At 42.3% G+C, this 27,153-nt stretch overlaps 1 protein-coding gene across 2 annotated transcripts in view; it reads right to left on the bottom strand.

The window, feature by feature from the left end:
• Nucleotides 1-27,153, bottom strand: part of LOC142075009 (rapamycin-insensitive companion of mTOR) — a 129,467-nt gene that overhangs the window by 89,219 nt on the left and 13,095 nt on the right. Inside the window, exons 3-4 of one of the 2 annotated variants that reach the window (XM_075135998.1) lie at nt 10,014-10,111; nt 437-501 (exon numbers count right to left, since the gene is read on the bottom strand). In XM_075135998.1, coding sequence (XP_074992099.1) covers nt 437-501; nt 10,014-10,111 — 163 coding nt within the window. Of the gene's footprint in view, nt 1-436; nt 502-3,294; nt 3,368-10,013; nt 10,112-27,153 lie in introns of those variants that run through there. The other variant, XM_075135999.1, reaches the window with a different exon arrangement.

Below are 27,153 nucleotides of genomic sequence, written 5' to 3'. Positions count from 1 at the left end.
CAGATGGCCAGGACATCGCTGCTGTCTCTGTGCTGCTGTACTGGACAGGCTGGAATCCAGTGTGAACTCAAGTCGAAGGGACTGTGACATGTGGATGAGTCCATGTGGGAGCAGGACACCCCGAAGCATCTGTGTGGTGCTTAGTTGCCAACTGGGATTAAACCACGACAGTCCGTTTTGACACCCAACGTGGGGCACAAAGGGTTGAGATAACGACACATGTGACCAGTGTTACTCCCGCACTGTGGGGGGATTCTGCAAGCGGCTCTGTGGTGCTTAGTTGTGGCTGGGGTTAAAGCACGACAAGGGGTTTTTCCCCTCTTTGCCTTAAAGCATATAATGTATTTGATTTTATTCATTAAAATTTTTATAAGCTTAATTGCACGTAAAACAATTAAAGTACCTTAGTATTGCTCTAGTGCTCCTTACTACTTACCATATTATGATGTTGTCATACGTAAAACCTAGCTTTTCTTCGGCATGGCCAGTATTACAAAGAAGCTGAAAATAAAAGAAAACATCTATTACTTATAAGTCTTTAAAAATGACCATGTAAAACTGAACATTTCTAGCAATGGTTTCAAAGAAAGCTAAGGAAATTCATTCATGGCAAGAGGAAACTTACCAACTTTAGACTTCCCTGAGAATTTCTGCTGTCCGTATTCTATGCCTATATACACCAGACACACACAAACCTGTGGCGTCTCACACTAGAGAATAGCTTGCACAATTGTGTAAGCTGCCTACTGGTCAATTTTTCAACTCCAGATTGCTCCTCTTGCTGCCTTTAAGCTCTTTTCAGAAGAGCCATTAGTTGTGCAATGGGTAACCTGAGCAGAGATGAAAAAGACTGAAGTCAAAGCACATCTGCATTCAAAAAGAGGGCTTGGGTGAGAGTTTTGAAGCAAAGATTGACACTGATGGTCCAATGTCATGTTTTGCCACAGCAGCATAGGCGTAGAAAAAAGGCACTGTCAATTGTCCTGTAACTGACATTTGGCCTGGCCTGCCATCGATTCCATAGAATTTGTACCTCTGAAAAAATCAGCGCAAAGGTTGAATTTATGCACACTAAAAGACACCAATAAACCGTTGCAAACTCTGAACATTTCAACCATATCTGTCAGTTTTGAGCAAGATTTACAAGTGCAGTTTTTACATCCAAAACCAATCTCAAAAGGAGCAATCTAGTGCGTGCCTATGTTTTAGCCTCTTGAGAAAAGGAAAACGGTCTCTTCTGTAAGAATAGCTGATGCTGTTCTCCTTTCCAAGAGCCACAAAGAAATTCCTAGTAATCTCATTTACTACCCCTAGCTAAAATTATAAAATACTTTAATTTTACATCCAAATCCCAAAGCACTTTTCCAAGCACTTCCAAAAACTCAAGTGACTAATACAGATTGCCATAGCTTTGCACTTTGTCCTGTTTGAAAGAGGTTCAGTTTTGCGTTCAGTTCTGAGCCAGTGCGGTATTAACAGTTTCTCCTCAGTGAGGAATTCGGCAAGTGTTTGTGCCAACTAGTGAATACTAGTTAAAATATATCAAACTCTCTGCCATGTTCACGTTCTGTGCAAAGTGCAAGGTCCTGCACCTGGGTCGGGGCAACCCCCAGTATCAATACAGGCTGGGGGATGAAGGGATTGAGAGCAGCCCTGCCGAGAAGGACTTGGGGGTACTGGTGGACGAAAAGCTGGACATGAGCCAGCAATGTGCCCTCGCAGCCCAGAAGGCCAACCGTATCCTGGGCTGCATCAAAAGAAGCGTGGCCAGCAGGTCGAGGGAGGTGATTCTGCCCCTCTACTCTGCTCTGTTGAGACCCCACCTGGAGTACTGCGTCCAGCTCTGGAGTCCTCAGCACAAGACAGACATGGACCTGTTGGAGCGGGTCCAGAGGAGGGCCACAAAAATGATCAGGGGGATGGAACACCTCTCCTATGAGGAAAGGCTGGGAGAGTTGGGGTTGTTCAGCCTGGAGAAGAGAAGGCTTTGGGGAGACCTTATTGCGGCCTTTCAGGACTTAAAGGGGGCTTATAAGAAAGATGGGGACAGACTTTTTAGCAGGGCCTGTTGCGACAGGACAAGGGGGAATGGTTTTAAACTAAAAGAGGGCGGATTCAGACTAGATATAAGGAAGAAATTTTTTACGATGAGGGTGGTGAAACACTGGAACAGGTTGCCCAGAGAGGTGGTAGATGCCCCATCCCTGGAAACATTCAAGGTGAGGTTGGACGGGGCTCTGAGCCACCTGATCTAGTTGAAGATGTCCCTGCCCACAGCAGGGGGGTTGGACTAGATGACCTTTAAAGGTCCCTTCCAACCCAAACTATTCTATGATTCATTATATTTATTTACTACTAACAATAAGAAATTTATAATAAACTAAATGAACAGTTAAATTAAGGCTACTGTAAGTTGAAATATTTAACATGTTCCATGCTCCTGTTCTACTGTTCACCTCCACCTGAAAAATCAGCATACTGCACAGAAACTCTGCTTTTAAGTAAACCCATTTTATTAGCATGAAGGTTTAAATTCAAACACTTAGGTTTATGCTCAACGAGTACAAATTCTTCCAAGGATCACAGTATGTTTTTTTTTACCACGATTATTTTTCATATTGTGAGAAAAATGCATAGCAGTAATGCTGAAATCCAAAGATAGATTATTAATTTGTCTGGATCAGCTCCATATTTGGACTCAAATAATACAAGTTAGTTGAAATATTTGGGATTTTGCATTTTTAACAGTGGCTATAATCAAAGACGATTATAAAACATAAGGAAAGTTATTATACAACCTATTTCCCCCCACCTTTCAAATTTAAGTGATAATAAAACTAGGCAATTGCGTGCATTAACTGGTTATGACAGTATGTCACTTCCTAGCATCAATCTATTTTTATGCCATGTTCTTGGACTGCCTAAGGCCACCACTGCTGCTTTAGCATTTCTATTGACAAGTTTTGAACTCTAAAAATTGGCTGGCAGCGTAAGCAAAACAGTGTGATAAGACAGTGAGTAAAAACAGTTCGTTGTTCAGTTTCAGACAAGTACATCAATAGTTGTTTAGGCTCATCATTTATACATCTAAACCTTTCCCCATCATTCCACCCCAGACACAAATGAGAAATCCTAATTTAACATACCAGATTATCTTCAACAGTCTTTTTTCCTACTTAAAAATAAAAACAGAATTATAATTCTGATGTAGGAAAAAAAAACATTTCTGAGAAAGCTGCTATTGTGTGGAACACGAGTGCATTTTTGAAGCGAGTCTCCTGTCACTGCACTTACCATGCTTTGGTTTGCATCTTGAGCAGTCCCGAGATGAAACTAAAGCAGACGACACGTTCCAGGAACCCACCTAACCTGCTGCAATTGCTAAAGGGCATTCAGTTCACTGGACTAACTCTAGTCTAGTCCTCAGTAACCACTCCTTACCAAATACATAGTGTGGATATTAGCTCCTCAATACCAACTGTTTTCCTCTATATATGTACTCCCATTGCACACACCCTCACTGATGTATAAAGAAACTTGACCTTATCTTGAAACTCAAACATAGTCATGTAACCTGACAACAGTTATAACTTGAGGAAAGTTTAACCGCTGTGTGGATACAAATTTCTGAATGTGATGATAATTATTATCAAAGTGTGTGACTGTGTATGATTAGCTACTTTAGCTGTTAGTTTAGTCTCATTCCAACAGGCCACCATTACTTATATATTGGCTCTCTTTACAATTTACACACAGTAGCGTGCTTACAGGATTTCCAGCTAGAAAATAATTTAAAAGATGGACAGCAAGATCAGAATTCAAAATGTTTCAGTGATTTAAAAGGAGTGCCCAAACTGGATAAGAAAATTCATTTAAATAAAGGGAACAGCATATCATATCATTCAGGGTACCACACATTAAGAGAGACAGAAAAGCTAAAGAGAGTCCAGCAGAGAAATACAGTATGTCCAGAAAACATTCAGAATGTCAAATACAAAAACAAATTTCAAAAGTAAAGCAAGATCTGTAAGTTACAGCAATCTATAAACTAAATGAGTTAATGTGATGTTGTTTCCAAAAAAGGAAATTTTACCTTTGGAAATAATAAGACTGCATTATGCTTGAGATTAAGAGACCTTTTTTTCCACTTCACAGGTTGCTCTCAAAACTGCATAAAGAACAAAATTTTGGGCACCACATTTTAAGAGCAGACAAACTGGAAAAAGTGTAGCAGAAAAATGTACAAGGCAGCTAGAAAATACACCCATGAAGGCTGAAACATTGGGTTTATTTAGTCTAGGGGAAAAAATTGGCAAACGTAAGGTTGGATTGATATATGTTTAAAAGGGGAAGAAAAAAAAAGTCATGGAAGCTGCTATAAAGAAGATACTGTTCAGCTGGTCTCAATGCTTTGGGTATTTGCTCAGTTATAAATAAATGTCTGGTCTTAAATATATTTAAGGGAAAACTTTGCCACTTTCTTCTCATTTCTACTTCAAACAACATTAAGCAGGTCAATGATTCTGGCCCAAATGCAGTGATGTTTGTAGATGGCTGAATTCCTGACAAAGCCAAGTATAACTGTCATGTTTTTGACACTAACATTTAACAATTAATATGCATGTCATTGTAGTATAAGTTTGAAGGCAATCAGTACCAGAATACTAAAATCTGCTTTTGGCTACACATTGCTATATTTTACTAAAATGGCAATGGATTATCATATCATGTAAATGCCTGTAATTATGCAAATATACTTTATATTTTACATATATATTTTATAGAAAGTGTATATATTTTATATATACACATTTTATTTATTTTAATATATATATACATACAGAGTATACTTTCCTTGTTAAAACTGCCTATAATTCAACACTAAAATTCAAAATTTTTGATATAATGGTAAATGAATGGGAATAGCACAGAATCTTTGAGTGGATGATTTAATATTAGGACAAAAATGACACTTATGCTAGGCCAGACAGTGACTAACTTACAGTGAAGGTTTTTTTTGATGTTTATTGTCAGCTATGAGTTTTTCATGCTACTTGGATGAGTCATAGCAATATGAGTAACACATCAACATGTCTTGGAAACAGTAGCTCAAAACAACAAAACCACAGGAGGTCAACAGCATACACAATTTGAGTGCATGCCGAGACCATTCAAATTTATATTTAACAGAATAGTCACAGCAATTAATAGGTAAAAGTATTATATTATTCCAAGTGTCCAAAATGTAATTATTATACTGTAATTTTGGAAATACAGTTTGAACAATCACTGGTAATATTTATGAGGAGACTACTTAGTAGATCCTAGTCTTAAGAGAAGCCCTTACTGAAACTGCGTCCTCTGGATTTAGGCCCATTAGCTCTCCATGTTTGTTCCACAGCTGAATGCCCCTAAGCAGATATTCTGTTCCTATCTGCTACATATTTCATCATGAGGTATCAAGATTCTAAGATACTTGGGTTTTGCAAAGGACAGTCAAGACCCTAAAATGACAACAGAAGCAGAGCAAGAAACGATGCAAGGGACTATGAATCAGAGACACTGAATCCACGAGAGCCTCTGTAGCCCCAAAATAAATCCATATCCTAGTGAAATTTAGCAGCATGGTCAAAAGCTAACAGATATATAAAGCGGAGTAGTAGAGCCTCATTAAATAATGATGGAATTAGTTTTGAGCAGTTTGAAAATATCATTTTCCATATCACTGACGCTATTCAATTGCCTAGGGTTAAGCTAAAACAAATTAAGTTTCATTTTGTCCTTAAAGAAGCACCTTTATTTTTTAAATGAAAAATAAAAATCCCTATAACAATATCTGTGGATCTTTTTTCTGTTCATTATTTAAATATACCTTTAGGTTTAAAAAGGTATGAAGGATCTCAGAAGCTAACAATGGAATAAACCTTCTATAATAAAGGATTCTAAATGAATACTTCAAATCCAGAAGATATTTTCCACTAGGTAAATGCAATTGTACAGTTCCTTCTGGTTTTCAGTAATTTATCACTTACTACTTCTCATGGGGGGGTGGGGAAAACCCCAAAGAAATAACCATGATGTCTTAGTATTAACCAGCAGAAGTCGGGAAACTTCAAGGCGCTTGCCTTATGTAGCTGGCCATATAAATGAAAGATGGGTAAACCTAGTCAGCTTACTGGAGCCAAAGGCACATACTGAGCTTGTGAACTGCTGTGATGACTGAAGGTGTCACTGTTTACTAGAGGTCAAATCCTCAAACAGTTTTCAGGTCAAAATTCAGGTTAGCTTAAATAGTGATACAGGCAGTTTGAAAGAAACAAGATTATTTTTGTCCAATGCAGATTAGGCAGTACTTCACAAGCCTTTTTGCCCACAAAACTGCAGCTTCAGGTATTAGGTGATGAGCAGCAGATGAGGAGAAAAATTTCCGAGTCTGCCACAGCTGCAATTCAGAACAAAACATAACTTTCCATAGCCTGAGTATCATCAGAACCGGGAATGCTAATTTCTTGGAGAAGAAAACTTAAGATGCTACAGCACCTGTTAAGCAAGAATAACCCATGTTCTACAGCCAAAGAGCCAAGAACACGAACATTAAAGTTTTTACTAATAAGAAGTACTAGCTAAAATTTGATGAATGAAATGCAAGTTTTTGTAAAATATCATGTATACAGCGTACTTTGCACAGTAAGCATGGGTGCTGTGGTGACTTGAACGTCACTAGTTAAAACTCCTCTTGAAGGGAAAGACAAATGAAAATGGAGTTACATCTCTTAAGCATGCAAACGTCAAACAAAATATCTGCCTTACGGTATCATTCTTGCAGATAAAGTAACAAATTCTGTTGACTGCTGACCACCATTATTTTAATCAATTTTATATAAAGTTATTTAACTTCTGCATAAAATCCTGGAGTCTAGTTCAGTAATTTTTAAAGGGTGATTGCTTTCCTTCTCCTTAATAAATAGGGGGATACCCCCACACCCCCTTAAAAATCTAGTGCTCTTTCAAGGAAAGAAACCTGAACCTAACATACCTCAGATGTCTCGGAATTAATACAAAACTTAATGTCTACCATGATCTCTGTCAGGAAAATCCATGTTAAATTACATTACTTGTTTCCACATGAATACAAACATTTTGCTTCCTCTGACCAAAAAAGTAGAACAGTATTTCTTCCAAATGTGAGAGTTGCCCAGTCTTTGAAGGAAAAATTTGGGGCAGTGGGGAGCAACTGCTTAGACTGGTGCTGACATTTTCTTTTAAGTATAATAATATTCCTAGCAGGAGAGTTAAGTTTTATAGATTTTTCTGTATTATTTTATCAGAAATATGCTATAAAACAATTTTTTTCAAAGGTACTGCCCATAGGACAAATATACTAGATAACTAGTAGCCTTTCAAAAGGACCACAAAATGCAAGAATTTACAGACAATTCAAGTTCATCACCATCAATATAATTCCAAGACAGGATACAAACATCCTTGGCTCTTAGCACATCTAACGCCACAAAACCTCACTGTCTTCTCCACATTCCCATCTCACAAAGGAGGAAGTGAGACTATATCAACTCATGATAGAAGACCAGAGTGCAAAAAGGAAATAAAACCATCTCCCCCAAGCTCCAGGCTTTCACTCTTAACCACTGCAATGAAAAAAAACAAAAAACAAACAAAAAAACCCCACCAAACAAAAAACCACAGAACTGTTCCAACCACAAAGGAGACAATACAATACAATTTGCAACTTTTATTCTATTTTCATAACTGCATTTACAGTTCAAACAAAAATAGGAAGAGTTTCCAAAACCAAATGTACAAGTTATACATTTATAAAACAGATATTCCAGGGAGATGAATATAAGAACAAGTGCTAAACATAAAATAGAGTTGGATGATTCCTTTATACAGGGTCACTCTGATTCAGGATCAAAACCAGGTTATGAACTACAGTCTCTGTCTTCAAAAGTAATATTTAATTTTAGCAAGTTGCTTTTCACAAATTCATCATTTCTTGCCAGTCTTAAGTTCAATTTATGAAAACCTTCCTTGCGTTTTTGTATGTATTTTCCAATTTTAATACTAGGTAAGTATAAGGAACAAATTCTTCAATTATGGAATTATTCGATTTTTCAAAACTAACTTAAAAAAAATTTTGGTTCATCCTTTAATTACATTATGCATATTTACTAATTTACCACATTTAAAGGTGCTTAACATCTGTAGTAGTAAAATCAACACTGTTTTAAGATCCATACTTTCAAATATTGACTTTTCACTAGGATCATACATCTGCAAACCTAATCCAGCTCTTTAATTTTAAGGCAACTAGAGAATTTGGAAGCACCTACATTTATAAGTTTCCAGGTCAGCACAAAAAGGAAATACAGCTACGCATCAGCCTTTTCTAGCAGAAAAATGGGCTTTCTTGAAATACAGTTTAGAATCTCAGTAACAACAGCAGCATTTTGTCAATGGTGGAAGTCTGACATAGACTGACAGATGCAATAAGGCAATGACCCAAAGAAAAGATTTCGGTATAAATAAGTTCAGTTCCTCAGTGAATGATATGCACCTACATGTGCTCTGAACCAACTCAGAAAATGGAGCATTTACAGATTTGTTATTAATGCACTAGAAGATAAATTTATTTGCTATCATAATTTTGTTCTCAGTACTCACCCTCCTGCTAACTGAATCTCATACACTACTACTGAAGTGTTGTTCAATTTTACAAGGAATGCTTTCAACAGCCAAGAAGCATGCCTACTTCGAAGATTATGATGCATGTTTGTCCTTCTCATATCAATTGGTCCCCCAAACCTGCCCTTGAGCGTTTATTCTTTCACTTGAGATTGTCTCAAAACTGTCAAGCAGCCTCCTGGTTATCTTACTCAATGATTTGTTATCAGCTCATCTACAACAACAATAATTTAAACCTTACTTTCCCCACAAAATTCTCCACTACTAACTTGTTTCTTGGCTACTGCTGATTGCAGGATTCATCCTCTGTTGCAGAAACTTGTGTTTCATCTTCAGGCATGCCACCCTATCTGTGGTGCTCTATCAGAAAGGTGTACAACTTACCAGCTCCTTCTGTGTATCAGTCCATCCATTTGGGTAACACTCACACTGAAGCTCCAATGTCTCCTAGCTCATTGACTGCAATGCACTTTTCCCTTGCCTCGACAAACGGAACACTGGTCCAACCACAACCATTCGGTATGCTACAACAAATACCCCTTTCCTAACGACCTGCTCATATCCCATCAGTCCTCTCTGCTGCTCTCCACGTGTTCCTCCTCTACCAAAAAAATGGTACTTGCTCTCCTTCTGAAGGCCTTTCATGGTCTCTTTCTTCAGACTACCATCTCTCATTGTGCAGTAAGTTTTTAATTCTTGCCCTCTGTCAGCTCACAACATCAGCTTCCAACGCATCTGTCATACTTTCAGGCAAGTACCTTTCACATTCCTATGATTTGGAAGCTTATATTTGGAAAAAACACCTCAAAAATCAGCAATACAGACCATTTCTAGAAATCGTCCCTTTAAATCTTTTTCACTATGAAACCTGCAATGAAAGTTGACAGTTGCTATTCTATTAGTCCCCAAACCACTGCATATCATGTTCATCGATACAGTCCTCTCTGTCACCATACTTTGTCAGTTTACATCCAGAGAGTCTGGCATTTCACATTTTTGATTCAATTCTATGGAGCAGGAACCAATCTTTAGCTCTATCTGTGCAACTTAACCCATGAATTGAGAGATAATTCAGGCTTCTAAGCACTAATATACTACAAAAATTCAGCCAGTAGGACATGTAGACAAACTTCAGCATAACCCTGCATTAACATATTTGCTTGTCCTTATTTGCTCCTTTCCTCTCCCACAGTACATAGATTCCAAGTACTGTTCCATGATACTAAGCTGTTTCATGAATCTCCTGATAGAATACATATAAAATATTTTGCCCATATGATCACTTGTTCTGAGACCATTTGAGCTCTTACCTTAGTAAAATTATTCAAGTGACCTAGTTTTCTCATATTTGAAACGCCTTGTAACTTGGCCACATTTTGGAGAATCTCTCTCATATTATCACAGGGTTCTGCAAAAGAAAACAGGTTATTAGCAGATACAGTTTTAAAAAAAAAAATCTAAACATGCATTCAACATACAGTTTCCTAAATATAACAGGTACTCTCCTGGTCTTAATTAAGGATGCAGATCATTTTCCCCTCAAAAAGCATCAATTTGATTTATGCCTAGAATGAAAACCAGGCATACCCGAGTTCTCTAGAATAAATGCTAAAGCCTATGGAGGAGAGAGACTCCTATTTTAAAGCAGATTTCAATCAGTATCTTAGCTTTACAGTTGACAAAGAAATCCATTTAGTATCTGAAACTCCAATCCTAGCATCTCATAACTGAACAGCTTTATCCTTAATCCCCTTGTAATTTAAAGACAAGAAGGTAAACTTAAAGACAGAAGTAAAAAGAAAGCATGTTACTGCCACACCACATAATTTCTTTTTTCCCTTCAGACAAAGGATCGGTGAGATTTTGGGAAGACAGGACTCTCTTCTGCTCTCCATATTAATCTCTGTCCACAATCACCCTAAACTTACTAGAGGGCTGGGAATTTCAGTGACATGGGAAGTGAACTACAAGGTAAGCAGGGGGACTAGGAACTTCTCCTTTCTTCCTAAGGGTCCACCACCCCAACAAAAAAAAAAAAAAAAAAAAAAAAAAAACAAACCAAACCAACAACAACAACCAACAGGATTCAGACACCAGTCAATGACCCTGCATTTTGTTGGGAAATGGAAAAGGACTACCAAACATGGGGAAAAGAGACAATATTGCCCTGCCTTTGGGAATAAGGCTGGGAGTTGAGGCAGTGGGGCTGGGCACAGAGAGCTGCACACAGAGCTACTGTAACAGAAACTGCAGTAAGTTCTGTACACAGCTGTATTGTGGTAGGACAGTTTTCAAAGGGAGATGCTTGACTGCAGGATTTTTGTGCAGTCCTGGATTAGACACTGTATTCTGCGATAGGCACTACAACACTATCAACAGCACTGTAGTTTGAAATAAATGAAATACAAAGGCTATGCTGGAAACGTGAACTGTTAAAAAGTATTACATTACCAAAAAAGAAAAAAAAAATACATTACATAAAATAAAGTCTTTAGAAAAAGTCTGAAGAAGAGTCCAAACACTGGACATCTGGAAAGCAGAAAAGAGAAGGGTTTTGTGTGTGGTGCCCCATACTAACTTCCAGTAAAAGAAACTTGCTTCCTACTACAGTATGAACAGCTACAGCTGAATTTGTGGACTATATATAGTCTTTTATTTCCCTGTTCATCCTGAAAGGATATTTGTATATTTTTCATTATACAAAGAAAATAACAAGTATCAGAGATGTAAAGAAAGGACCTTCTCACCACCTCTCTACAAACCAAGCTGTTTGTTATCAATATCTGTAGTTGAAAAACTTTAAAAAGCAACAAATTTGAAAAAGCAGACATATCTAGCAATCTCATCAGGATATATCCAGAACGTATCTGGAAAGACAAGAGCCTGTACTTGCACTACCATCAGGAATACAAGACAGTATTTAAAGATTAAGACACCTAGAGGTAGGCACCTGAATTCAGGTGCGTAAACCTGTGCTAGATGTCTCAGCTCCCATTGTAGTTAATGGAGATCTCATTGTCCTGGTTCCATCTGGGACAGAGTTAACTTTCTTCCCAGTAGCTGGGGGGAGGTGCTGTGTTTTGAGTTTGGTATGAGAGAAGCATTGATGTCCCATTGATGCTTTGCTTCTTGCTGGGTGGTGCTTGCACCGGGGAGACTTTTGGTTACTCTTTTTGGCATCCCATACCCTGCCATGTGCATGGCAAGCTGGGGCGGGAGGGGGAGCACAGCCGGGGTGGTTGACCCAGCTGGCCAATGGGGTATTCTATACCATGTGACATCATATTCAGTATAAAAACCAGGGGTGTGGGAGGGCTAGCCCCCCGTACGTGACACGCCATCAGCGAGCAGCTGCATTGTGCATTGCCTGCTTTGTATATTCTGCTATTGTTGTTGTTCTCATTGTTACTGTTCTACTTCGTTTTATTTCAGTTATTAAACTGTTTTTATCTCAACCTGGGAGTTTTCCTGCTTGTGCCCTCCCGATTCTCTCCCCCATCCCACCGGAGGTGGGGGGTGAGCAAGCGGCTGCGTAGGGTTTATTTGCTGGCTGGGGTTAAACCACAACGGTCCTTTTTGGCGCCCAACGTGGGGCAGCGAAGGGTTGAGATCACAACAGATTAATTAGAGCATATTAAGGAATTTATATCTGGTAACATAATAATTTGTTCTGCACCATGCTCTTGTTTTTACTGTACCTGCTAAGGATTGGAGTTGGGTTTTGTAGTCTGCTGTGCTCTGCCGTGATTAGTGATGTTTTGCATGGGAGATTTGTTACTAAAATGCTGGCATTGGGGGTTATTTGGTATTTGGGATTCGTAATGAAGCCGTTTCTGTATTTCGGGTACCACCTCATGGAGACCATTAGCAATTATACCTTTTCCTCTGAGAGGTTTTTTATGGAGGAAGTAGAGAATGGCACCCTCACTACTTTCCTCTATGATGTCGTCTCCTTTGTTAAAATAACTTGTCAGTACCTTGAACATCCCTGGGTAGTTAAGATACATGTATTGGTATTCCTTGGGAATATTGTTTCAGTTTTGTCCAAGGTTAATAAGCAATTTAAGAATATAATCCAAAGATCTGCCCCAAGGCTGGATAGTTATGAGTGGCAGGGTGAGTGGGATAGCATGGGAAAATGCCTAGGACGGTGGGCACCCCCAGCGCTTTGGAACTTCACCCCTGAAAAAGTGCAGAATCCTGAAAAATAAGTAGAATATTTGGAAAAAGTATGCTGTCACCGTGGACATTCTAGGGAGACACAAATCACTGCAATATGCTGAGGCCTGGCCCACGCCTACCGAGCCCTGTTTAACACCACTCAGAACCACCAAGGGGAAGAAAAGGTCTCTGCATCTGATGACAAAACAACAGGCCCTGTGATGGCCCCATCCCCCACAGCAGGCATGGCAGCTACTCCGCCCCCTGCAACAGAGAACCAACCCATGCCAGTATCAGCCACCCCTATACAAAAGAAGAAATACACAAAAAAATCGGCTCCTTTATTAAGGGATGAAGTTGAACCAGGGCCATCATGGGAACAGGAGGAGGAAGAGGCAGAACCCGTAAATGAGATGGTGACCACCCGATCCCTATCCCTGGGTGAGCTGCGAGATATGCGAAAAGACTTCAGTCCTCATCCAGGTAAGCACACTGTCACCTGGCTGCTCCGATGCTGGGATAACGGGGCCAGTAGCCTGGAATTAGAGGGTAGGGAAGCCAAGCAGCTGGGATCCCTTTCCAGGGAAGGGGGCATTGACAAAGCAATTGGACAAGGGGCACAAGTCCTCAGCCTCTGGAGGCGACTCCTGTCAGGCGTGAAGGAAAGGTATCCCTTCAAGGAAGATGTTATATGCCACCCAGGCAAGTGGACCACCATGGAGAGAGGTATCCAGTACCTGAGGGAATTAGCTGTGCTGGAGGTGATTTATGAAGACCTGAACAACGAGCAGTTACCCAAAGACCCAGATGAAGTCAAATGCACCCGACCCATGTGGCGGAAGTTTGTACGGAGCGCATCAGCGTCACATGCAAAGTCATTGGCAATAATGACCTGGAAAAACGGAGAGGAACAAACAGTGGATGAATTGGCTGGCCAACTCCGGCAATATGAAGAAAGTCTCTCTTCCTCCCTACGGGCCTGTGTCTCTGCTCTGGAGAAAGTGTCTCGGGAGATCCAGCAACTCAAAGAGGATATGTCTTATTCTCCACCAGTATGGACCAGTGTCTCAGCCATTAGGAGCAAGCGTCCCTCTGCTCAAGAGAGGAGACATCGTGGGTACACACCCCGGGGCACCCTGTGGTTTTAACTGTGTGACCACGGAGAGGACATGAGGAAGTGGGATGGAAAACCTACCTGTCCTAGTTTCGGCAGGGATAGGGTTAAATTTCTTCCTAGTGCTGTGTTTTGGATTTAGTATGAGGAGAATGTTGATAACACACCGATGTTTTCAGTTGTTGCTAAGTGCCCTCCTAGTCCAAGGACAGCTCCCGTGCCTACTGACTGAGCTAGGTACACAAGGTGGGAGGGAACATAATCAGGACAGCCAGCCCAGCTGGCCAATGGGGTATTCCATACCATGTGACGTCATGCTCAGTATATGAATGGTAGGCGTGATCCAGGAAGTACCGATCGCTACTTGGTTATCGGTCAGCGCGGGTGGTGAGCAATTGCATTGTGCATCACTCATTTTGTATATTCTATCATTATTTATTATCATTATTTTCCCTTTTCTGTTCTATTAAACTGTCTTTATCTCAACCCACGAGTTTTTCTCACTCCTACCCTTCCGATTCTCTCCCCGTCCCACTGGGGGGGGCGGGGGGAGTGAGTGAGCGGCTGCGTGGTATTTGGCTGCCTGCCAGGTTAAACCACGACAGTCCTTTTTGGTGCCCAACGTGGGGCACGAAGGGTTGAGATAACGATAGATCTGACCAAAGTGTGTTAAGGCAAAATTGTTATAAGCCTCCATTATATTGATTGGTCACAATGTTGATGTATTGGCTGTCAAAGATGTGGGGCTGGCTCTCAATGTTGGGTCATGTAATACCTTGCTTGCAGTATGTGTTCCCTTTTGTGCTGTTTATCATCAGTCAGAACTGGGCCAAGATTATCATTTTGTTGCTGTTTTATGAGGTGATAAAATCATTGGTCGTAAGTCTAATCTGGTATCTGTACTCGGCACTGCCGTCATTTCTGTACCTCGGGAACCACCTCTTAGAAATTATTGGTAATTGCACTTGTTCCTCCTCGGAGAATGAATTTAAGGGGGAGACAGGATGGGACACTCTCTCCCACTTGTTCATCTTCCCTTCCATATCGTCAGAAACTCCTTTTTCTTCTATCCTCTTCACAAAGATGTCCACAATATTCCCTGAGAATTTTGAATATCCTTGGGATGTTCAAACAAGCATGTTCATATTGCTATGTCTCCTGAATGTGGTTCAGGCCTTGTTTAGGGTTAAACAACTATTCAGGAATACTGTCCAGAGATCAACCCTCAGGAACAAGAAAAGAGGGAGGGCAAGCAGCGGTGCCTCATCGGGGCGGGCGGAGCGGCGAGTCTCGGGGGCGGCTACAGACACGGTGGCTACTCAAAACCCCACGACAGGCACTGCGGCTACTCCAACCCCCATGACAACCCCTGTGGCTACTCAAACCCCGGCAACAGTCACCATAGCTTCTCCAACCCCTGCGACAAGCACTGCAGCCACTCAAGCTCCGGCAACAGGCACTACAATTACTCCAACCCCCATGACAAGCACTGCAGCTACCCAAACCCCAGCAACAGGCACTACAGCTGAACCAGAAGACCAACCCTTGCTGGTATCCATTGCCCCTGTACAGAAGAGGAAATCTTGGAAGCGGAGATCAGGTCGTTTAGAAAGGGATGAGGAAAGAGCAGGGACATCACGAGGAGAGGAGGAGGAAGAGGAAGAACTCATAAACGAGACGGAAACCACCCGATCCCTATCCCTGAGTGAGCTGCGAGATATGCGGAAAGATTTCAGCCATCGTCCAGGCGAGCATATTGTTACCTGGCTGCTCCGATGCTGGGATAATGGGGCCAGTAGCCTGGAATTAGAGGGGAAGGAGGCCAAACAGCTGGGATCCCTTGCTAGGGAAGCGGGTATTGACAAAGCAATCGGAAAAGGGACACAGGTCCTCAGCCTCTGGAGGCGACTGCTGTCAGGCGTAAAGGAAAGGTATCCCTTCAAGGAAGATGTTATATATCGCCTAGGCAAATGGACCACTATGGAGAGAGGTATCCAGTACCTGAGAGAACTAGGCGTGCTGGAGGTGGTTTATAGTGACCTGGACGACGTCCGAACACCCAAAGATCCAGATGACGTCCAGTGCACCCGACCCATGTGGCGGAAGTTGGTACGGAGCGCACCAGCATCGTATGCCAGTTCGTTGGCAGTACTGTGCTGGAAAGAGGAAGAAGCACCAACGGTGGATGACGTATTGGAGGCCGACGTGAGCCTAACCGGGAACGAGTGGCAGAAGCACCCCATTGTGACTGGCCCAGAGGCTCCGTGCATCCTTGGCATAGACTATCTCAGGAGAGGGTATTTTAAGGACCCAAAAGGGTATCGGTGGGCTTTTGGTATAGCTGCCCTGGAGACGGAGGAAATTAAACAGCTGTCCACCTTGCCCGGTCTCTCAGAGGACCCTTCTGTTGTGGGGTTGTTGAGGGTTGAAGAACAACAAGTACCAATCGCTACCACAACAGTGCATCGGCCACAATACCGCACCAACCGAGATTCCCTGATCCCTATCCATGAGCTGATTCGTCGATTGGAGTGCCAAGGAGTGATCAGCAAGACTCGCTCACCCTTTCACAGTCCCATATGGCCAGTGTGAAAGTCTAATGGAGAGTGGAGACTAACAGTAGACTACCGTGGCCTGAACGAAGTCACGCCGCCACTGAGTGCTGCCGTGCCGGACATGCTAGAACTTCAATATGAACTGGAGTCAAAGGCAGCCAAGTGGTACGCCACCATTGACATTGCTAATGCCTTCTTCTCCATCCCTTTGGCAGCAGAGTGCAGGCCACAGTTTGCTTTCACTTGGAGGGGCGTCCAGTACACCTGGAACCGACTGCCCCAGGGGTGGAAACACAGCCCTACCATTTGCCATGGACTAATTCACACGGCACTGGAACAGGGTGAGGCTCCAGAACACCTGCAATACATTGATGACATCATCGTGTGGGGCAACACAGCAGAAGAAGTTTTTGAGAAAGGGGAGAGAATAATTCAAATCCTTCTGAAAGCCGGTTTTGCCATAAAACAAAGTAAGGTCAAGGGACCTGCACAGGAGATCCAGTTCTTAGGAATAAAATGGCAAGATGGACGTCGTCAGATCCCAATGGATGTGATCAACAAAATAACAGCCATGTCCCCACCAACTAGCAAAAGGGAAACACAAGCTTTCTTACGCGTTGTGGGCTTTTGGAGAATGCATATTCCAAATTACAGTCATATCGTAAGCCCTCTCTATCAAGTGACCAGGAAGAAGAACGACTTCAGATGGGGCCCTGAGCAACAACAAGCCTTTAAACAAATTAAACAGGAGATAGTTCTTGCAGTAGCCCTTGGGCCAGTCCGGGCAGGACAAAATGTGAAGAATGTGCTCTACACCGCAGCCGGGGAGAATGGCCCTACCTGGAGCCTCTGGCAGAAAGCACCAGGGGAGACTCGAGGTCGACCCTTAGGGTTCTGGAGTCGGGGATACAGAGGATCCGAGGCCCGCTACACTCCAACTGAGAAGGAGATATTGGCAGCATATGAAGGGGTTCGAGCTGCTTCGGAACTGGTTGGTACTGAAGCACAGCTCCTCCTGGCACCCCGACTGCCGGTGCTGGGCTGGATGTTCAAAGGGAGGGTCCCCTCTACACATCATGCAACCGATGCTACGTGGAGTAAGTGGGTCGCACTGATCACACAACGGGCCCGAATAGGAAGCCCCAGTCGCCCAGGAATCTTGGAAGTGATCACGAACTGGCCAGAAAGCAAAGATTTTGGAATATCCCCAGAGGAGGAGGTGATACGTGCTGAAGAAGCCCCACTGTATAATAAACTACCAGAAAACGAGAAGCAATATGCCCTGTTCACTGATGGGTCCTGTCGCCTTGTGGGAAAGCATCGGGGGTGGAAAGCTGCTGTATGGAGTCCTATACGACAAGTTACAGAAACTGCTGAAGGAGAAGGTGAATCGAGCCAGTTTGCAGAGGTGAAAGCCATCCAGCTGGCCTTGGACATTGCTGAACGAGAAAAATGGCCAGTACTCTATCTCTATACTGACTCATGGATGGTGGCAAATGCCCTGTGGGGGTGGTTGCAGCAGTGGAAGCAGAACAACTGGCAGCGCAGAGGTAAACCCATCTGGGCTGCCGCATTGTGGCAAGATATTGCTGCCCGAGTAGAGAACCTGGTTGTAAAAGTACGTCACGTAGATGCTCACGTACCCAAGAGTCGGGCCACTGAAGAACACCAAAACAACCAGCAGGTGGACCAGGCTGCTAAGATTGAAGTGGCCCAGGTGGATTTGGACTGGCAACATAAGGGTGAATTATTTATAGCTCGGTGGGCCCATGATGCCTCAGGCCATCAGGGAAGAGATGCAACATATAGATGGGCTCGTGATCGAGGGGTGGACTTAACCATGGACGCTATTGCACAGGTTATCCATGAATGTGAAACGTGCGCTGCAATCAAACAAGCCAAGTGAGTAAAGCCTCTTTGGTATGGGGGACGATGGTTGAAATACAAATATGGGGAGGCCTGGCAGATTGATTATATCACACTCCCACAAACCCGGCACGGCAAACGCTATGTGCTCACCATGGTGGAAGCAACCACCGGATGGCTAGAAACATACCCTGTGCCCCATGCCACTGCCCGGAACACCATCCTGGGCCTTGAAAAGCAAGTCCTATGGCGACATGGCACCCCAGAAAGAATTGAGTCAGACAACGGGACTCATTTCCGAAACACTCTCATAGACACCTGGGCCAAAGAGCACGGCATTGAGTGGGTCTATCACATCCCCTACCACGCACCAGCCTCCGGGAAAATCGAACGATACAACGGGCTGCTAAAGACAACACTGAGGGCAATGGGTGGTGGGACATTCAAGCATTGGGATACACATTTAGCAAAAGCCACCTGGTTAGTCAACACTAGGGGGTCTGTCACTCGAGCTGGCCCTGCCCAATCAAGACTTTTACGTACTGTAGATGGAGATAAAGTCCCTGTCGTGCACATAAGAAATATGCTGGGGAAGACAGTCTGGGTTACTCCTGCCTCTGGCAAGGGAAAACCCATCCATGGGATTGCTTTTGCTCAAGGACCTGGGTACACTTGGTGGGTGATGCGAAAGGATGGGCAAGTCCGGTGTGTACCTCAAGGGGATTTGATTTTGGGTGAAAATAGCCAATGAACTGAATTTTATGATGTCAATTGTTATATGATATTGTATATCATTATTTCTATGGTTGCTATCAATGGTGTAGCAGTGAAAATCACCCAGATTAATGAAGAATGAACTAACTCCGATGAAACCGAGCAAAGTGCAACGATGATAGAACTGAACGAGTGGAGCAGTACCGAAATGAGAACTGGCTTCAGGATGCAACAGCCCAACACCACACACCATCCTTCTGGCCCTGAAAGACTGTTATGACAGATGGAGCCCAAAGTTGTGGACTAAAAGAACTCAATGGACATTTATATATATTTATGTATATATATGTATGTATATGTATTATATGTATATATGTATGTATATGTATTATATATGTATATATATAAAAAAGATAGTGGTGATTAATTGAAAGGTATCGAAAAATGTGAGACCTAAGCATAACGTAAATGGTATGGAATAAGGGGTGGATACTGTCCTAGTTTCGGCAGGGATAGGGTTAAATTTCTTCCTAGTGCTGTGTTTTGGATTTAGTATGAGGAGAATGTTGATAACACACTGATGTTTTCAGTTGTTTCTAAGTGCCCTCCTAGTCCAAGGACAGCTCCCGTGCCTACTGACTGAGCTAGGTACACAAGATGGGAGGGAACATAATCAGGACAGCCAGCCCAGCTGGCCAATGGGGTATTCCATACCATGTGACGTCATGCTCAGTATATGAATGGTAGGCGTGATCCAGGAAGTACCGATCGCTACTTGGTTATCGGTCAGCGCGGGTGGTGAGCAATTGCATTGTGTATCACTCATTTTGTATATTCTATCATTATTTATTATCATTATTCTCCCTTTTCTGTTCTATTAAACTGTCTTTATCTCAACCCACGAGTTTTTCTCACTCCTACCCTTCCGATTCTCTCCCCGTCCCACTGGGGGGGCGGGGGGAGTGAGTGAGCGGCTGCGTGGTATTTGGCTGCCTGCCAGGTTAAACCACGATACTACCACAACCCTAGAGGCACGGGTACGTGAGTTGCAAGGAAAAACAATCACACAAGGGAGTTCTCCCAGGAAAACTGCTGCTCCAGTCTGCAGTGAGCAGTTCCCCAGACAGAGTAGAAGGGCTGATTCCACTTCCGACCTTAATAAAGGTACCTCTGATTCATACTTACAAGAAGTGGGTAGTGAATACGATGACCAGGACTAGAGGGGCCCTGCCTCCGCCCAGGTGGAGGAAAGGGACAACCGGGTTTACTGGACTGTGTGGATTCGATGGCCTGGCACATCAGAGCCACAGGAGTATAAGGCTCTCGTAGACACCGGTGCACAGTGTACCCTGATGCCATCAAGCTATGAAGGGGCAGAACCCATTTGTATTTCTGGAGTGACAGGGGGATCCCAAGAGCTAATTGCACTGGAGGCCGAAGTGAGCAACAGGCACATGTCACCTCCTCCTCTGGGGATATTCCAAAATCTTTGCCTTCTGGCCAGTTCGTGATCACCTCCAAGATTCCTGGGCGACTGGGGTTTCCTATTCGGGCCCGTTGTGTGATCAGTGCGACCCACTTACTCCACGTAGCATCGGTTGCATGATGTGTAGAGGGGACCCTCCCTTTGAACATCCAGTCCAGCACCGGCAGTCGGGGTGCCAGGAGGAGCTGTGCTTCAGTACCAACCACTTCCGAAGCAGCTTGAACCCCTTCATATGCTGCCAATATCTCCTTCTCAGTTGGAGTGTAGCGGGCCTCGGATCCTCTGTATCCCCGACTCCAGAACCCTAATGTGGAAGGATTTTTATTAAATAACGGACATCCTATGAACACTCCAAGCACTGAGGATTTGTTGTTGTTGTTGTTCTCATTGTTACTATTACTGTTCTACTTCCTTTTATTTCCATTATTAAACTGTTTTTATCTCAACCCGGGAGTTTTCCTACTTGTGCCCTCCTCATTCTCTCCCCCATCCCACCGGAGGAGGGGGATGAGCGAGTGGCTGCGTGGGGTTTATTTCCTGGCTGGGGTTAAACCACGACACTCATCTATCAGCCAATGAAGTCTAAAACAATTAACCTGACTAGCTACAAGGTGTCTACTCAAGGGTAAGGTCAATCAATTGTGTTGACTGCAGTGCTTATAATGAGACTTTAGCACATGTACAGACATGCTACTGCCACACCACATGATTATGATTGTTTTCAGACAAAGGGTCAGTAGGATTTTGTGAAGACAAGACAAGCATCCATCTCAGTCATCGACAGCTTGTATGAAATATCCTCTTCCACAAACAATAAGCAATAAGCAAAGTCAACTGTCCGATACACAGCCACAAGTAAAGACAGAGCTACCTTGCATTGCAGAACAATATGCATAGTGAAACCAAACATGCAATAACTTTGTACTTAAATTGGAACATGTGTATGCATCTGTTTGGGACCCTCCACCCTGCAACAAGAAAAAAAAAAAAAAACTTTGATATGATCACCGAAATTAGACAATGAAAATCTTACTGGATCCATCCCAAGTTTAGGATTCCTCTGCATAGTTTACTTTTCCAGGGCTTAATTCAGTTTTAGAGGTTTGCAATAGCACAAAACTGAAGACAAGTAGGTTGGTATATTTGTGACACTACAAATAGTTTACATCATAACCCCTAATTTCAAGGGAACATAAGAGAGGAAAATAACTTCCTCATAATTTGGTTTCTCTGAAAATACAGTTTGGTTGATTTCTACGCTTTGGCCTGCCATGGGTTATGGGTGGGAATTTCCCTGGCTCACATCACTTTTGGACCTGTATCATATCCCCATTACGCCACAAGAAAGATCTCAGGTGAGCAGCCTTAGAGCTCTCCAGAATGTTCTACTTCAATTCCCTGAAGAACAAGCAGCAACAATAACTTTCCAAAATGACTGGAAATATGCTTATAAGTTTTAATTTTGAAAGTGCAGATGGTTACATACTCAAGGTAAACCTCTACCGAAACTAAGCTCACTATATGGACAGGAAAGACCATGAGACTAGCCCAGGAAACCTCTTATACGCCATTGGCAATGAACATTTCTATTCAGCTACCTGATACTGTGGGCAGTAACTTGGAAGTGAGTGAGGTGTGCTGTGCAGAAAGGCAGCCAATTTGGACGTGAAGAAACCAGGACACGATGATGCTGTCACTTCCCATGTTAACAATTCTGTAGCAATAGCACACCTTTATAATGAGGCTGCATAATTAAAATATGCACTAAACCCATTTTACTCTACACATGTATGAAAAACTGCAGTTATAGCAACTTTTCTCACATTGTCCTCTTTCTGCTGAGAAAAGCTCTCATTTCTAGAGAGACAGAAAAGTCTGAGGAAAACCATCTTTGTAGTGCTTCGCAGAGCAGCCAGGTATTTCCCAGAAGCTTCACTAGCAGATAAGTAATTTGAAGCAAAGTAGGGACTCCAGTATAAGATCTACAACACTGTGAGAAAATTGAGAACATGACAGACATTTCCACTATCAAATGGATAATATGAATACAGCAAGTTATCTGGCTCACACTTTGATAATATCAGCAACACTAGTGCTGTAGAAAAAACAAGACAGTAAAAAAATAAATACCCTCTAATGGCATACTACCTCAGAAAGAACTAAGATTACAGAAGTCTTTTCCATCAAGCCTTGTCAGTTCAAGTCTTGTTTTAAACTTCAGAAGAACCTTCTTGCAAAAAATCTCTTCAAAAAAGTTAACAAAAGAATTGTGACATATTAACTTCAAGGAAAGATGGGCTATCCTGTTTCTCCTCTTCCAGAAATGCATGATATGTTAGAAAGAAGTAGAAAATTTACTCAGTTACTCTAGCGTGACTCATTTTTAATAAAAATAAAGTCAATAGGGAAGGTAGGCAGGCCTAATGGAACTTCACACATTGCAGATGTAAAAATTTAAACAAAATAACGTGACTTCACAAATAGAGATATAATCTCTTGCTATTCTGTCCCTTACATTAAAATGGACTTGAAAAGAGACTAAATACATTCTAGATTCTACCAACTAAGCCATGTGGCTTTCTCTTAAAGATCAGTTGCAGCACTGCATATCTTCCTGCCACAAAATCTCATGCAACAGCATTGAGGAACATGGACTAACGCAGAAATGGAAAAAACACGGCACACAATCAGAGATTGATCTCCCAAAAGTGGTAGTATCATGGCCTTAACATTTCATTGTCAAGCTTAACAGCTCATGTTGGTGTTGACAAGGACTTTTTTTCTTTTTTTTTTTTTACGACCCCAGTTCAGACCATTGTTGCAGAGATTTCTTAGCTCTGATTAACCAGCCCTTACTCTTTACCCCTTCAGAAGTTCTTGCTTTTCTATCGGGGGCGGGGGGGGGGGGCAGGGGCGGGGGGGAATAAATAAGAGAAGCTACTCATTATAATTTTAAGACCCCTCAATAGTCTATTCTTTCCTGACTTACCTCATTTATCACTGAGATGCTGGCTCAAGTTGGATGACTGAGCTGATCTTACAGCTTCCTTCTGCCAAAAGATGCACAACCCCCTCCCTTACTTTCCTTCCCTCTACCCTGTCCCACTATACGATACACCCTATCCTTTAAACTACTCTGGCACCCATCGACTTCACATTAAAATGATTCTGCTAACTAATTCAGCAGAATACTTTTCATTCTTCTGGCTGTGTAAGTTTTATGCTGGGTTTCTGATCAAACTGAATACTGAAGTCATACAAAAATCCACACACAGCAGAAGAGACTCATTAGATAGTCTGACTTCTATCTTTTTTTTTTTTTTTTACCTGCACTTTTACACCTGGCAAGTTGTCCTAATTAATGTATACAAAGCCACTTTGTCTCAAATCTCATCTAAAAACTTGTTGATATATACAAAAATTTCAAGCCAGCCCACTTGTGTTCTGCAACAACAGCTTAACTTGCTGATCACTACCGTCTCATTTTCTGTATATAGGTCTTCCTTTTTGGACAGCAAGCACTTTGCAGTAGCCGATATTTGTTCTATATATTTCTATTACACCAAACACAGTTCTACACCCACACCTATTTGCACTGAAAAACACCCAGTACATTGTCCTGGTTTCGGCTGGGATAGGGTTAAATTTCTTCCTAGCGCTGTGTTTTGGATTTAGTATGAGAATAATGTTGATAAAACACTGATGTTTGAGTTGTTGCTAAGTAGTGCTTACTCTAGTCAAGGACTTTTCAGCTTCCCATGCTCTACCAGGTGCACAAGAAGCTGGGAGGGAGCATAGCTAGGACAGCTAACCCAACTGGCCAACGGGGTATTCCATACCATATGACATCATGCTCAGTATATAAATAGGAGGCGTGGTCCAGGAAGTAGTGATCGCTGCTTGGGTATCGGTCGGCAGGTGGTGAGCAATTGCATTGTGCATCACTCATTTTGTACATTCTACCATTATTATTATTATTTTCCCTTCCTTTTCTGATCTATTAAACTCTCTATCTCAATCCACAAATTTTACTTCCCCCCCCCCCCCAATTCTCTCCCCCATCCCACTGTGTGTGGGGGGGAGTGAGCGAGTGGCTGTGTGGTGTTTGGCTGCCTGCTGGGTTAAACCACAACAACATATAACGATAATCCTTAGCACAGTGAAATTTGTGTTTTTAAAACCCTAGCCTCAAGAATTCCGTGATTCTCTATGCCTTCAAGTAATTCATAGATGAATGTATATTAAAAAACTTCCAAGTTGTGCTGTTTGTTTTTAAACTCTCATGACCGTTTTAGGGCTTGACTCATTTTTTTCACCCCTTCAGGACTGTGACATTGTTTTTCCCCAGTGAGAATCATGATGCATTCTGACAGATCCCATTCTCCAGAAAGATATATCACGGCAGAGCTCCAGCTACACAAAACAACTAGCACTCCATCTAATGCAGGGATGAAACAGGACCAGCAATAGCTATATTAGCACGAGTAACGACTCCTTTCCCCTGACAGTCTTTCACGGCAGTCAGCAAAGAAAGTAAAAGAACTGTCCTTTCTACATCAGTCAGGTAGAAATTAACCTTCACATTTACAAAAATGTCTATTAACTAGAAAGCAGTACAAAAGACAGCACATCCAAGGTAGGATCCAGGAATCACTAGAACCTCAGATAAGAAGAAAGTCTTGGATCAGGATCACACGTAGGATTCTAATCCTTCATATTTAGCTCTGTACATCTAAACTTGCACATATGTCCTTCTGTAAATAAACAAGAAAGTAAAGTTTAAATGCCTGTTGTAACTGTATAGATTTCTCTTTTGCAGATCTGCATAAAATATTGTAAATTAAATGATAATTTTTTTACAGATTCCTAAGTATGGATAAAGGTCGCATGAAATATACATTCTGGTGTTGCAGTCAGCTTGAAGTGGTGACAGCAGTTCAAAAACGGACCACTCTCCAAATTACTTCCTTATAATATTATTTCTAACCAAGACACTGAGATTATATGTGTAGAAAAGCCATCCTTACATTCTCACCCTTGGAATTATGTTCATTATTCCTGGTGTGAGAGACAGTGTTACTTTACTGCTAAAACTTCTGAAAAACAGGTTTTATAGTTGAAATGCAGCACTAACTGCAGCAGGAAACCTTTAAACTGTGGCAAATGTATGATATAACTACCCCCCCCCCTCAAAAATGTTATAACCAGATTTCAAAATAGTGCACAGACTGATGATACTTGGAAACTCCAGTCCCTTGCGCTATGGACAGCACAGGTCTCATCTGCCCACAGCTGTGACTATTGTTCAAGCCTTTTACTCCTCCTCTTGAAAAGGTAATTTTCAGAGAAGGGACAGGAAGTGTCATAATTATATTTATAAATTTCACAACAGGATCTAAGTACAACTTCTTAAACACAGAAGACACCAAATTAATTGGTAAATTTCAACTTAGAAAAACCTATCCCACTGAAGTAACAGGCTAACCTAAAAAAATGAGGCAGAAACACCACATTTATACGAACAGCAACATTTTTTCCATTTCTTTTTTTGAATTTCATGAAAAAAAAAAATCCAGTAAGTCTACCCATGAGAATCACATATGGTTTGCATAAAGGAGATGAACACATTTTAAATTCTCTACATATGAGGTTGCTAAAGCTGAATTCAGACATCGCTGATGCTCAGAAGGTAAAAAAGGAAAAAGATGACTGTCGTGGTTTAACCCCAGCCAGCAAATAAACCCCATGCAGCCACTCGCTCATCCCCCTCCTCCGGTGGGATGGGGGAGAGAATCGGGAGGGCACAAGTAGGAAAGCTCCCGGGTTGAGATAAAAACAGTTTAATAATTGAAATAAAACTAAGTAGAACAGTAATAATAACAATGAGAACAACAACAATAACAGAATACACAAAGCAGGCAATGTGCAATGCAACTGCTCACCGACCGCTGACAGCCTGTCACGAACCAGGGGGGCCGAACACCCGCCCACACCTGGTTTTTATACTGAGCATGATGTCACATGGTATAGAATACCCCATTGGCCAGCTGGGTCCACCACCCCGACTGTGCTGTGTGCTACCCCCCCACCCCTCCCCCCCACCCCAGTCCCGTGCAAGCACCACGCAACAACAGCCAAAGCATCAATGGGCCATCAATGCTCCTTTCACAGCAAACACAAAACACAGCACACCCCCCAAGCTACTGGGAAGAAAGTTAACTCTGTCCCAGCTGGAACCAGGACAATATCCACCCCTTATTCTATACCATCTACATCATACCCAGGTCTCACATTTCCCAATACATTCCAATTAGTCATCACTACTTTTCCTGCCTTTTGATATATACACACACAGAGATATCATTCCCTTAGTCCATGGGCCATCCCTCTAAAATGTCCATTGAGTTCATTTAGTCCATGACTTCAGGTTCCACCTGTCATAACAGTCTTTCAGGGCAGGAGAGATGGTGTGTGGTGTTGGGCTGTTGCATGCTGAGGCCAGTTCTGGGCGCTTGTTCGGTACTATCATCGTTGCACTTTGCTCAATTTCAAAA

The sequence above is a fragment of the Calonectris borealis genome, chromosome W (genome assembly GCF_964195595.1).
Source record: "Calonectris borealis chromosome W, bCalBor7.hap1.2, whole genome shotgun sequence".
Classification (NCBI taxonomy): Eukaryota; Metazoa; Chordata; class Aves; order Procellariiformes; family Procellariidae; genus Calonectris; species Calonectris borealis.
This window is presented reverse-complemented; position numbering and strand designations above follow the sequence as displayed.